This window comes from Loxodonta africana, chromosome 22 (genome assembly GCF_030014295.1).
Source record: "Loxodonta africana isolate mLoxAfr1 chromosome 22, mLoxAfr1.hap2, whole genome shotgun sequence".
Classification (NCBI taxonomy): Eukaryota; Metazoa; Chordata; class Mammalia; order Proboscidea; family Elephantidae; genus Loxodonta; species Loxodonta africana.
Genome location: NC_087363.1, coordinates 20,547,521 through 20,561,414, shown reverse-complemented (window position 1 = coordinate 20,561,414; position 13,894 = coordinate 20,547,521). Strand labels below are relative to the sequence as shown.

At 59.7% G+C, this 13,894-nt stretch overlaps 1 protein-coding gene across 1 annotated transcript; it reads right to left on the bottom strand.

The window, feature by feature from the left end:
• Positions 1–288: 288 nt before the first annotated feature.
• On the bottom strand, positions 289–13,025 carry SEMA3G (semaphorin 3G). Its single transcript, XM_003410063.4, has 16 exons — positions 12,878–13,025; positions 10,872–11,032; positions 10,650–10,712; positions 10,275–10,394; positions 9,894–9,984; positions 9,690–9,806; positions 9,399–9,544; positions 9,087–9,201; positions 8,930–8,999; positions 8,518–8,662; positions 8,046–8,277; positions 7,864–7,955; positions 7,214–7,255; positions 6,192–6,420; positions 5,713–5,852; positions 289–4,374 (listed from the first exon to the last, which is right to left on the bottom strand). The coding sequence occupies exons 1-16, from the start codon at positions 12,978–12,980 to the stop codon at positions 3,910–3,912; spliced, it is 2,331 nt and encodes a 776-aa protein (XP_003410111.1). The 5' UTR covers positions 12,981–13,025; the 3' UTR covers positions 289–3,909.
• Between the last annotated feature and the right edge of the window lie 869 nt (positions 13,026–13,894).

Genomic DNA, 13,894 nt, shown 5'->3' with positions numbered 1-13,894 from the left:
GGAGGAAATTATTCAGATCAGCATTTTTCTGAATTGTGCTCTTCAAAACATGTGATGTTAGCTACTCCCTGGGAAAAAAGGGACAGGGGACCAAATGTTTTGGGGAAATGCGGAGCATGTAACAGTCATGCAAATAAAAGGTGGGTGAGTTCAGTCATAGCAGGACTTCTCCAGCCTTCCATAGGCCAATGGGCAGGACACAGCTCCATGGGGGCCAAGGGGCAGAAAGCTCCAAACTTACTTGACCTTTGTCCTGAATGATCTCAAGGGATTATTGTTCCACAGGGCGCCATTTTGGGAAACACTCTACTGGCCCCTTTCCCTAAGCCCATTTTCAACTCTATAACGGTTTGGGAAATCACAAGACAGAGGCCAGAAAAGCAGAGAAATATAAGACTTAAAGGAAAAAGGGCTGCAAGAGGAGGTGAGTGGTGGAGAGAGGGTGAAATCCCTGAGGCAGGAAATAGAGCTCAAGATGGGAGGCGGGGCCCAGAGAGAAGTCTAGGCCAGGGGAGGTCTTCAGGATGTGGGTGACCTGGGCACTGGGAGGGGAGGCCGTGCAGACCCAGGGGGAGCAGCAGGGCAGCACTGGGGTTGGGGAGAAGGCCACGTGCACACGTCCCTCGCAGCCCAGCACTCTGCACCAAATGGGTGCTCCCAGAAAGTGGCTCAGTCAGTCAGTGGTGATGGGGGCTTGGCACAGGGTAACGGGTTTCAGGTTCCCTCAGACCAGGGTGTTTGTGGAGGGGGCAGAAGGCAAAAGGAGGGGCCCTGCCCCACAGCCAAGGCTGCAGGACAGGACTGTAAGCCTCCTAGTCTATAGCATGGGTTGAGGAACTCATCTAAGCAAGAAGTCCAGGGCATCTCCCTGGGGAGCTGAGAGTGCTGCCCCTCCCATCTCTGCCTTCCTCCCACCTCCCTTGAGCACCCCTGGGGCTGCTCTTTGGGCAGCCCCATAATGGCACTGGGGATGGGAGCCTGGTCAGGGGGCCTTCCTCAGAGTGCCCACTAAGCCAGACTCAGGCCTCCCCTCCTCCCCAGAAGCTGCAGCCCCCACAGCAGGGCCAGCCCCCAAACAAGCACAATGGCTTTAATATACGTTGGTATGTGGCTTGAGATGAAGCGCACACCAGGCTAAGTGTTGCAATTACAAATCTTGAGTGTTGTTATTGCAAAAAAGGAGCAGAGCTGCCTATGTGCTTAGCCGGCCTCTGCCAGCACTTTCTTTTTTTCCGGCTCAAGATCCTCCTCAAGTTCCAAGGTCAATCTCACAAGCCCGCAGGGCCAGGTTTTCCTAATTTAATGAGCAATCTCAGCTTCGTAGACAAAGCCCTCTGACTCCTGCCTTCCTGAACTCACCTCCCTCCCTTCTAGAAAATACCACCCCGGGTGGCCTTCTCCCTCCTGGGATGAATGGGAGGGGTCTTCATTGCCAACCCATGAAGATGGCATCAGTCAATTTAGTACAGATACGATAAAGATATAATTATGTTGGTGTAAACGTTCATTCACTTCCTCCCTTTCTGTGTACCTCCTGCACGGGAGACCTCTGTGTTTCCCTCAGCAGAGGGGAGGCAGGGGTGGTCATGACAATAAAAATAACCATCGCTATTACAAAAAGAGTTCGATGAAGACAGAGAAACCACAAGGCCCAGCTGCACATATGAATACAAAAATAGAATTCACATATATTCGCACACCGAACGCATCTCCAGGAGTGAATCACACACAGTACCACGGAAGCAGGAGGGTAGAAGGTGTCCATATTTTTCTAAGTGCAGGTAGTCATCCTTGAGAGTCTTGTGCCCCTTCTCTCCCTCCATCTTCCAGGACAGTTTTCCCAGATGACCCTGCTTGAAGGGAGCCTGCCTGCCAAGCCTGGGCCTAGAGGTCGCTGAAGGCCTGGCTATTTCTTCTGGCTTCTCTGGGTTCAAGGATGGAGCTGGCTGAACTTTGACAGTCTTTCCTGGGCTCTTCAAGCTCTCTCTCCTCCCCCTCTTCCCTGGCCCTATCTCCCCCTCCCTCCTTCCTTCTACCCTCCTCCCGCCCCACACACACACTTCTCCTGCATACTTTCACCTGTTGACATCAGCTCAGGCAGGAAGGATTCTAGAGTGTTGCCAGGTTAACCTCAGTGCTTCTGGTTCACTGTTGTACAATCAAAGGGGAGGTTGGTAGTTTGAACTCACCCAGACGCTCCACCGGAGAAAGACCTGGCCATCTGCTTCCACAAAGATTATAGCCTAGAAAACCCTATAGGGCACTTCTACTCTGTCACTGCGAGGTGCACCCAATAACGACAACACCACAATCAAAGGGGAGAAGGGGCTATTTCAGATTCTGGGGGGAGGGGGAGATAAAACCCAAGACAGAGGCAGCCTGGGTTTGAGTTTCACTTGGGCAGGAAGCCCTGTCTTGCTTTTTTAATCTCCCCCCCCACCCCCCCCCCAACCCACCACCTTTCTTGATCTTGGCTTTTTTTCATGGAGGGAATCTCAAACACGATGCCCTTGTCTCCCTCCCGTTGGTTTTGTGCGTCATTAACTTGTTCATATGCAGGCTGGGAACGACTTTTCATTAGTCTTCCTCCTCCCGTACTCCCTGCCCTGCAGATGCAGGACTCCTGATGGCAAAAACACCTCCCCTCCACCCCAGGCAGAATATGACCCAGAGCCAAGCCTCTCCCCGACAACCAGCAGGACTTACAGTTCTTAGCAGCTTTTTTTCTGCATTTTTTCCCAGTAAAAGTCTTCGTAAATGAACCATCCATGCCCAATCCTTAGCAGAAACCTGAGATTCCAGGGCAGCAAACATCTCCCTGGGGGCTCCTGAGTTATCTGGTGCCATCTTGAGTCCTGAGGATACCTCCTCTTGGGTCTCCTAGCCCATCCTAAGGGTCTCTCACCCTCTCTCCATTTCAAGGACCTCTCAGTCCTCTGTGGCCTTGGACAAGGCCCTCACCCCTGGTGTTGACACTAGCCACATCTTGCAGTGGCTCCATGTCCCACCTTCTCCAGGTACCTGCATTGCCTTGGGAAAGACATTTTCCCAGCTCCCCTCTTGTCTAGGTGGGGGAGGACATTGTCCCAGCACCCACCCTCCCCTGCTCATCATCGTACATGGTAACCCTAGGGAGTCTCTGGTAGGTTGGGGGAGTCCTGTCAGGAGGTGTGGGGCCTCTGCAAACCTGGCCCGGTAGCTCAGGGCCTGGGGAGGAAGTCAGGCTGTAAGATCCCCTCCCCAGGTCCCAGGAGCCTATACTTTTGTGATTCTGAGATGGGGAAGAGGCAATGGGCAGTGGCAGGGGACCACCAAGATATCGCGGCACAAAAGGAAGGGTCTCGCTGCTCCACCTTCTCAGCACCTCCATTTTCTCTTCCTAGTGGCCCTTCTCCCAGATGGGACCCCACCTCAGTCAGGCCCTTCTTCACAGGTGCTGGCTTGGAGGCCACTTTTACCCTCTTCTGGCTGCCTGTGGGTTCCTCCCGTACTCCTCCTCAGATGCACCCACTTGCCCACTCTGAGGGTCACTCAGAATGGCCATTGTTCTCCAGGCTGGGAAAGAACCACCCAGCCCTCTCACCTCTGGGCACGACCGGAAATGTGCTCCGGAAGCCAGGCCATCTCTGAGAACAAATGGCAGGTCCCTTGGGACTGCCAGCAGCCAGAGGGTGCTGGCTCAGTCGGCCTGGGACAGAAAGTGCAGAGGGGGCAGGGAACAGGCTTCAAACACAGGGCCCCTCCCTCAGGCCCCCAGTCTTTTCTGTGCGCTGCTGATGGGGGCTAGGGGGAAAGACTCCAATCTCTAAGAGGCAGTCAGGGGGCCGGGCCCCTCTGCCCCAGCTGGGTGGGTGGGAGATGCTGGGGGCTGCTGCCACCCCTACCTCGGCCACCCCTCCCTTCCCTCCTCTACGTGGCCTCCACCTCCCGGGGTGTCCGGTTGCGCTCGGCCTGTGCCCAGCTCTTCACCTTCTTGCCCAGCTCCAGCCCTGCCCAGCTCTTGCCCTTGGCTGGCTTGCCCCGGCTCCGAGAGGCACCCAAGCGCTCCCCGCTTCCCCGGCACCACACGCGCTCACAGTACTCATCCACGAGGGGTAGGTTGGCAAAGCCAATGAGCTGCAGGATGTCCTTGTACCAGGCCTTGGGTAGAGCGGGGGCCAGGCCACCCCACACTGGGGGCTCCTCTGGCCGCGGCTCCCGAGGGAACAGGCTGGGCAGCTGTGCGGCCGTAATCACCTCCAGAGCCAGGCGGACCACTGTCTGGGAGAAGCCGTGCTCCAGCGTGGTGCAGGAGTAGGTGCCTGCATCCAGGCGGCTGAGCCTACGGAACAGCAGCCCCTGCTCTGTCTGCAGGATTCGCTCGTCTGTCTTCACCTGCAGGGTGGGAAGGCATGAGGAAGTGCAGGGCGGGGTGCGCCCCACCACCGGTCTGCTCCCTGCTTTCCCAAGTTTACCATCCTCAGGGCCCGGTACTTGGACATGTTCCCTCACCCACTCTCCCCATTCCAAGAGGGGACCAACAGCCCATTCCCAGTGGCTCCTGTAGACTGTGAGCTAATTGCAGGCAGGGCCTCGCCTTCTTCCATAGCCCAGGTCAGGGGCTGCAAACGGAAGCGTTGCAAACGTTTGACTGACTGGTTTCTCCCCTAGTCACAGCTCTGCGGCCTGGAGGCCCTGGCACACATCCCTGGGGGCAAAGGGGGTGTCTGCGGGCTTTCACCCAGGAGAGGGGCTGTGTCCTACCCCCAGGACTAGGCCTTAGAACTTGCCCCCAACAACACACACACACACACACACACACACACACACACACACACACCCTGCCCTGTCTTTGTCCTCATGGGTCAGGACCGCAGCGTGGGAGGCAGGAGTGGGGCTCCCATCTGGCCGTCTCTGGCAGGGACCTGCTGTGGGCTTTGGTCTGGTCATCTGTGCACTGCAAGCTGCACTGCCTGGGTGGTGAGGGTTGTGTAACTCCGTCTCACTACACCTTCCCCAGGGGATTTTTGGTGCCCAGCCCAACAGCTGGCCCAAGGCTGGCCTCTCCCAGTTCCCCAAGCCGAGGGAGAGCCCCTCCTGTAATCAACCTACTCCCTCCCCTCCCCTGCCTGTGGGAGCAGCTCTAGAAGGGCTCCTCTACCGCCCCACCCACCCATCTTCAGGGGCCCCAGACTGAAGCCATCTCCAGAGTTGACAGATCTTTCCGGATGGGGGAGGAGAGGGCCTAAGGAGACAGCTGGACTCGAGGGAGGAAGTGTAGGCCCAGGCAGTGTGTGTGTGTTGGGGGAGGCAGGGGGACAAGGGCCAGTCGCCAGGGGCCCAGTCCTGGGGTAGAGAAGGACAAAGGCCCCTTCAAAGATGACCCGAGTATATAAGCATGCGGGGGCGGGGGGTGCTCCCTGGGCAGCCCAGACCCGCTTTTGTCTCCTCCATCTCTGCTAACTCTACACACCTCTCAGAGCTCAGCTCTGTGCCTTAGGAAGTAGTGAGCTCCATGTCACTGGAGGGATTCCAGCCACATGTGGCCTGGGCATTCCCAGACATCAGGAACAGGGACACCTCTTTCTAGGCACCCTAAGGACTTAATACACACTTTTCTTTGGTTGAGCTTGGCAGGGCCACCCAAGAGCCCTTTGCTAGGACTTAGGGCTTGGAGTCTCAGGGAGTATGACCTCAGGAGATGTAGAGGCTAGAGGCGGGGTCCTTGCTCACCTGATCAGGCCCCTGGTCCCCCGGTCTCTGCAAGAACCAGCGCACAGCAGCCTGGGGAGACTTGGGCTGACACTCCAGGAAGGTGCTGTTGTGCTCTGTGCCGTAGACCGGAGTGGCCGCCACTTGCCCTGCAGCTTCTTCTGGAGAGAGGCAGGGGTTGGCTCAGCTGGAGAACTATGGGACCCAGGCCTTGGGGGCCATAAACTGACTCCCACAGCTCAGAAGCCACCACCATTGTGACAGGGACCTTGGCGTCTATCTGATTCCCAAACCAGTTACTCTGTCTGAAGACCCTTCACCTGTGCACTGACAGCAGCTGCACAGATAGGGAAACTGAGGACTGTTATTACAACAGGACCTGTATGAGGCCCTATTTCACAGAGGTCAGTGAGCCTGAGACACCAGGGCCTAGTTTCCTCTCCCCTGCCTACCCCCTACCTGGTATGAGTAGGAGTCTCCCCACGCCTGCCACCACTCACCTTCCGGTCCCTGGCCCAGGCACTGCAGGGCAGGGTTGCCATGCCGGATGTCCTGCCGGCGGGACCGGCGCTTGCCTGTGCCGGGCTGGTAGCGGGTGCAGGAGGCGCCGTCCCAAGCACAGTAGGGGTCCCGGGCCAGGCAGCATTCGGCGCAGGCACTGCCATAGGTCTCACACTGGTGCAGCCTCAGCCGAGCCACGCCCAGCCTCGATCCCACATACAGCATTTGCTGGTGGGGGGACAGAGGCAGAGGCCATGGTGAACCTGCGCCTCACCCAGAGGCAGCCAGGGTCTCGGCACCCTCGGGTTTCCAGAGATCCCTGCCACTTGCAGAACCTCCTGGATTCATTCACAGAACCAACACATGTTTATTACCCCCTGCCAGGTGCCATATCCTGAGGGGACCCCCCCAGAGGGGATGAGGCTGCCGTGGAATCTGTCCTCTGCGGGGCTTCTCCAGGCCCTCCCTGTGTCACCCCTTGTCTGAGCGCAGAGGTGACCTTTGCCCCCTGCCCTATGGCCTTTTCCCTGAGGTGCCTCTGGCCTTGCAGTTGCACCCTGCTCTAAGTGACCCTAGTGCAGAAGCTGGGATTTGCTCAAAGATAAACTGGGGCAGATAAACCTGGGAAGACAGTACCTGCCCCTTATAAAAGTTAGGCCTCTAAAGAGCCAGCTCCATGGTTTAGATTTGAAATCAGATTTGGTTTTCAAGCACGTTGTTACTTCATATGAAGGAGTGGCCTATGTAGCTCTCTCATCATCTGAGCACAGTGTCACCTCTGCCTCACCTATCCTCGCCTCCTGTGGCAGCTGGCCTCACACATGGGCTCTGAACCCTCACTGCAGGGCCCCAGAGCAGCGTCCCAAGGCCTGCGCACCCTTTGCAGCCTTCAAGCAGACAGCAGGTGTTCAAGAAGGCTGAGGGGATAGGGGTGGGGAGGCAGGGGTGGAGAGGGAACAGGGATGGGGGGGCACAGGGGTGGGGAGGGAGCAGGGGTGGGGAGGGGAGCTGCCCCTCTTACCCTTTTGACAGAGATCTCCATCTCAGTGATGGGTGTTGGCACCTGGGGGAGGAGCAGAGTCTCATCATGGGGTGGGACCCTCCCCTGCACACCTGCTCTCAGCCTCTACCACCCCTTTTGGTGGGAGCCACCCATCTCCCAGCCTGGGTCAGTCACCCTGGCAACAAAAACCAGTCATTCCAGATGTCAGGTATACAAGAAAGGTTCTTCGTCCTGGCTGGCCCCCAAGCAGGCGTCTTGGCAAAAAGCACCAATCTCTGGTGTCTCCACGTACAGCCTTGCTCCCCAGCAATGAAGCAGCTGTCCCAAATTGCCCATCCCCTGCATCAGAGGGTACCAACCATCCCCCAAACACAGATTCCTCTTCCCCTGATGTCGGCAGCAGGACCAACAGGACCGCTGTGGACTTGGGGACTCAGCCACTACCTCACTGAGACTTGAGGGGTGCTCACCTCAGCCATTCCTCCCTGGACACCCCAACTTTAAGCTCCCAGGCTTGTTGCCCACGCCTACAGTCATTCAGAAATGAGTCCCCCCCGCAGCTGGCCTAGAGATAGGGCTCATCCTAAGCTCACCCCTGCTTCCCTATAGCCAGGCCTAGACCCAGGGATGGAGCTTTGGGGACCCCTCTCACTAGCCCCCCTACTCACCTTAAACACCTGGAGCTCCTCCAGCACCACTTCCTCGGGCTCGCTTGAGCCCCCCGCCTGGAGGGCAATGACCTTGAGCACTGAGCCTGAGTCTAGGCAGGGGAGTGGGGTCAGAAGGAGAGGAAGGGGCAGCCCGTGCCACACACCTCACCAGCCTGGCTACCCCCACTCAGCCCACCCACCGGTGCCCAGGAAGATGACGTCGTAGGTCCCGTCCTCCGCCTCCACTCGGTCCACTGCAATCTGGTGCAGCTGCTGGGCCAGGTGGGTCTTAACAAGGACAGGGCGGCCCTGCCGAGGCCTCACGGGCTGGAACATGAGGGGGTGGGCTCGGGCAAACTGCAGCACCTCGTCAGGGTAGTCCTTGGTGCTGCCAAAGGGCCGTCCTGGTTGCGCCGTCATCTTGCTGGGGCACTGTGGGCACAACGAGGGTACGCCTGAGCATCCTGGGTCCCCAGTTTCCACCCCTGCCAACCTCCAGAGGATTGCCCTCACTGTAGGGGAGGCTCCTTAACGGGGCACAGGGCTCTCTCCCCCTCCACATCTGGCCTCGGAGTCCCAGAGCACGTGGACACAGAGCTATTCCAAGGGGGTGTCCCTCCTGGCATCTGTTCAGTTCCCTATTCCCTGGCCAGGCTCCTGGCAGATACTCACTGCGCCTGGGCGGGGAAAGGGCACCTTGCCCTGGTAGGGCCCCCACTGGTGCTGGGGACCATCCTGGTGGGCAAAGGGCCCGTTGAAGACCTCCCAGATGTCAGCCATGTGGTACACGCAGATGGCGAAGCCCTGGAACACAGCGCTGCAGGGGGCAGATGGGACTGTCAGGCCAGGGTGGTGGTCATGGGCAGGAAGAGGCTGCCTGCCTCCATTAGCAGGACAGGGGTGAAATGCCTGCAGTCAGCAGGGACTCCGTAAAATAAGGACAAAGAGCGGGGCATGAAGAATGCAGTCACGGAGTCACCGAATCAGGGACAAAGGCAGGGGCCATCTCAAGGCCAGGACATAAAGATAGAGGCCAACAGAGGGGCCAGGAGGGGTGGAGTGGAGGGGAGGCAGGGCGGCCCACCTGACCGTGCTGAACAGCGCGTATACCTCTGGGCTCTTCCCTGCCTTGGGCCAGAGTAGGAACACGTCCTCTGGGAGACACAGGAGCACAGGGGTCACGGCCACCGCCACTTCGCCCTCCCCTCCAGTGCCCAGCCCTGCCCCAGCCACGCCCTTACCCAGCTGGTGGAAGTGGGTCTCAGCACCCCCGGGGCCGGGCACAGAGCAGACCAGCCGGGCCTTGAGGAAAGTGCTCCACTTGTTCACCAGCACCCGCTGCCCGCCGGCGTCGTTCTAGTTGGGGAGGGGGGACTTGGCTGTGGGCACCACGAGTTGGGGGCCTCCCGCCCCTCACCCTCGCCCTTGGAGGGAGAAGTGTGGACATGGGTTTCACACCCAGCCTCAGCTTCTCTACTGCTGGGGAGGTGGACAGGCCGGGGAAGGCCCGTGCAGTGAGGGCTTTAACCTCACAGGCCTTTCACAGCTCTCACCACGCAGACTCGGCCCACGCAGCTGACGATGACATGTCCTGGGCCACCATCGGGTGAGGGGACAGTCTCCGAGAAGAAGAAGTACACCTTATCATTGTCCTGGTCAGAGTTGTCGGGGATCGGCGCAGCTGCCACAAACCTGGGGTCTGGCAGGGTGACAGGGTGAAGCTGGGAGGAGGGGCCTCATAAGGGAGGGCAAGGGGCTAAACCCAATGGAGGAAAGAAGCAGTGTGGGGACCCCCACTGGGGCTGGAATCCTGGTGTAGGGTGGGTGCGGGCCCCGGGGCTCACCATGCAGGAGGCTCTGGTCAGAGTCAGAACGCAGGGCTGGCCGGGAACCCCCACTTCGGAAGATCATGGCCTCACGCCCCAAGAAGTCGGCGGTGAGGCCGGTATACAGCTCTCCGCCTGAAGTGGGGGTGGGAGGCAGAGTCAGGGGAGGACACCAGCCAGGGACCACCCTCCCTGTGCCCACCTGGCCTGGACATCACCCACCTACAAAGGTGCTGGCAAAGGGCCAGCTGGGCTCGTGTGGGCACCGGCCCCGCCCACCTTGCACGGTGCTGGGGTCCAGGTGGAGCATGTGCTGGGGAGGAGAGGGGAGAGAGGGCAGGGTGTCACCTGGGAAAGAAACACCACCCCCCACATATGCCCCAGGGCCTCAGCCATTGCATGCAGCTGGAGATTGGGGGGGCAGATGGTGCCCTCATTCCAGGCCCCACTGACGGGTCAGTTCCCACATAAAGGCGCCTTTCAGGCCCCTACCCTTCTCTGGCCCTACCACAGGCCTTTGACCCCACGGCTCAATGGGAAGCTTTCAGGCTTAGGGAGGAAATGTCGCTGCTTCCCAGTCCCTGGTGGGCACCCCATGCTCACCTCCCCACGGTGCCCGACTGTGATGAGGGCGCAGATCGGGTGGAAGGCCCCTGTGCCACATGCCAGCAGGTGAGTCCGGTTGTGGGGCTTCAGCACCCGCACAAAGTTGGCACACTCCGTCTAGCAGGGAGGGAGAATGAGGCTGAGGAGTGGGGGTGCCCACCATGTCCCCAGCCCCCAGGCTCGGTCCTGCCTGGCTGATGGTCTTGGGGAGGGTGGGGCATGGTCATTTTTCACAGACCCTCCAAAGCCCTCAGATCTGCCCCGAATGCCCCCAGCAGAGATACTTGAGGGAGCGGCCAGAGGGCCTCCCGGGGGTCAGGACTTGGGTGTTGGTCAGGGATGTGGGGTGGCAGTCACACCATCAGCACTCACCAAGGGATCCCTTCCTTTTCCGACACACTCCTCTCTCTGTCCTGGCTGCGGAGGCCACAGAACCTGAAACACAGCCTGGCTGACCTCAGGGAGCTCCCCTGACCTCAAAGCCTCAGTTTCCCCATTCGGCCTCCTGTTGGGAGGTGCCCAAATGGGAGCCAGTCACTTGGAGGCTTTCATTTGGACCCTCTCTCTTGCACCCTCCTGGTCATCCCAGCTCACCTCCCGGGGGTCTGGCCATGTCTGGTCCAGCCGCAGAGAGTAGAGGGCGTCGCGGCCCCCCAGAAAGAGGCGGTCCCGGTACTCATCCAGGTACATGGCCCGAAGGTCCAGGGAGCCCCGGGGGCCCAGAAAGATGGCAGAGCGATTGGCAGACAGGAGATCTGGGTGGGAGCAGAGGGAGGAGGTCAGGGCCACTGCTCAGCCCACTTCCTCAGCCAAGGGGTGGAGGTGGAGATAAAGGTGAAGGTGGAGGTCTCCAGCTGTGCATTTACCCCCACCACACAAACATCTGGAAAATGCTGCCATCCACAGGACAGCTGGAGGGCTTTGAGGAAACAGCTCCTGGGGGCAGTGGAGCAGGAGGCTCTGAGCCCCCCACTCAGGGCCTGTCCCAACCCCTCCATTCCTCAGTCAACATCTCCTTCCCACGGTCCCACCTGTGCCCTCCCCAGTCCTGGGGGAGACGGCCCCACTTGCAGAAATTACAGCAGCAAGCTGTGCAAAGTGCAGGAGAACTGGGAGAAAGGGGCGCTGAGTCCCAGCAGTGTGCAAGGCTGACTCTCCTGGGGAGGGTGACTGGCCTGGGGAGCGTGTTTCTGGCAAAGGCCTGGTGTGGGAGAGAGCAGGTATGACCAGGTGGAGCTCCAGGCTGGGGTCCAGGGTTGTGGCCAAAAAGGGTTTTCTCCCCCATAGATGCTGCCCTCTCAGGCCCCAGGATGGAGGCTAGGATGTCTGGGGACACCGCTGTGGGGAGTCCAGAATGCCAATATGGGTCTTTGGAGTTTGGCTGGGGAGATGGGCCTGAGGGGCAGGCAAGGGGGCAGGCAGCACCATCTGGTAGGAAGGGGGTATTGGCCACCCCTGGGAAGGCCATGGTGTATCCTATGCCTGCTCCACGGGAGCATCCTCGGCGCACTCTGTTCCCAAAACTCATCAGCAGCCTCTTCCAGGAAGCCTTCAGTGGCTGACAGCATTTTGGGGGGAACTTCCCTTAGTTAGACTTTTTGTTCTTGTAGCCTGACTGAACCGCCCACCCCCACCCCCACCCCGCCAAAAAAAAAAACCCCAGCTCCCAGAGCAGGACCACGGTTTCCGCAGACAACTCCTCAGACTCTTCAAGGTGGAGCCATGTCTTCCCTGTCAGACTCCCCAGGGCAAGCCTTTGTCCCCTCCTCTGACTGCGGTTTCCAGGGGAAGAAAATCACCCCCCCTCCCCCCTAGTTTCCTCAAGAAGAAGAATCTTCCGGGAACCATATCTCGAGAATCTTTTCCCATGAACTATCTCCACAGATTGAAAGAAGGTCTGTGCTGGCTGCAGCACAACACATCAAGGTTAGATCTACAGAGGAACCTCCCAGGCCAGGATGGGCAAAAGGGGAGATGAATCCTCCCTGGGCTGTAAAGAGCCTCCGGGGTGTAGATGGGGGTGGAAATGACAAATTGGGAGGTGTGTGGTGTGCTGTGGGCACGAGGGGTACAATGACAAGACAATGACGTCTGCCCAGCAGGCCTGGGGGACAGGGCTAGTGACTCCTTGCAGGGCAGCTTCTGGAGTTGGAGGCTCCTCCCCGACCCAGTGGCTTGGGACTTGAGGGACAGGATTCTGATACGGCTTTTCACTGTCTGCCCAGGGTGAAGAGCCCCAGCTCAGTCTAGAGAGACCTGCAGACATGCCCTCTCCATCCTCCTCTCCATCTCTCTGCCCCCCATCTCTACTGGGGTCTCTTCAGCGTCTCCATCTGTCTCCCCCCCCCTTTCTCAGCAGTCCCTCTTGGGATTTTCCCCCTACCTGTCTCTGTTCCCCCCACCTCCTGGTCAGGTCTGCCTCTTGCCATGGGAGCACCCCCAGCTCTGACCGTGAACTCCTTCCTGAGGGTTGTCCAGGGGGCGACTCCAGCCACTCTACTGGCATAACAGATGGGGCCTGGGACTGGCTGGGGCCTCACAGCGGGGGGGGTGTCCCAGGACCCGCGGGCAAGCACAGAATGGGGCGCACTGGACGGTACCTCGGTAGGAGAGCCGCAGGCGGGGCGTGCTGGGGCCGGGGCTGCCCCCGCAGAGCAGGAGGCGCCCCAGGAGGCAGCAGACAGCCCAGGCGGAGGGGGCCATCCTGGGGGACCAAGGGCACTGTCGCCCGCCTGCCCGTGGAGCCACGCTCCGGTCCTGCCGCTGGTTGCAATTTGCTCTGTCGCCACCAGGCCTGCCATTTATAAGGCGGCGGCTCCACCCCCCACCCCACCCCCGCCCCCCCGGGAAGGGAAGGCAGGAGGAGGCGGGAAGGAGGCGAGGGGCCGCCATCCACCTGCAGCCGCTCCCTCCACCTCGTTGGTCCTGCTGACACCTTTGTGCTGGATTGGCTGGTTCCTCATTGGAGGAGATTTCCCAGACTGGGTGGGAGGTTTGCACAGAGGGATGTCCACAGACTCAGGTTCCACCTACAGCAGGGTGACAAGGGGGAGATAGCCTGGTTGGGGGTCAGGGGTTAGAGGTCAGAGGCTGATGGGCTGGGTGGGGGTCTGGCTGGGCTCTGTTTTGCTCCCTGTGTAGCCCTACCCTGCCAGTGCCTATGTCAGAGACCCTCACAAACAGACCCAGGGCCCAAGCCCCCCATACCAGGGTGGTCCAGCCCCCTGAGACCTTGGCCAGGCCCCCCAGCCATCCTGGCAGGGCCCAAGCTGCCTGGAGGAGGGCACTTCCTGCCCAAGGCGCTGATGTTTTGGGCGGGGTCTGGAGGTCTGTACACACTTCACAGATCTGGAGTTGGCAAGTGATGGATGCCCAGGCCTCCCCACCCAGGCCTGTCCCCAACCCTCCAGGCCCCTCAGCCCTCCCCCAACATCTAAGAAGCCCTGTCCCAGGTGACAGGATCCACCCATGCCAAGAGGGACTCCTCCCTCTCCCTGCCTCATCATTGCCCCACCCCGCTCAGCCCTCCAGTCCTCCTAGAAATTCAGGGCCCAGAGTGTCACCATGGGAGTGGTGGGTTCTCCCTAGAGCTTATCCCCACCCCCCATGCCACCACC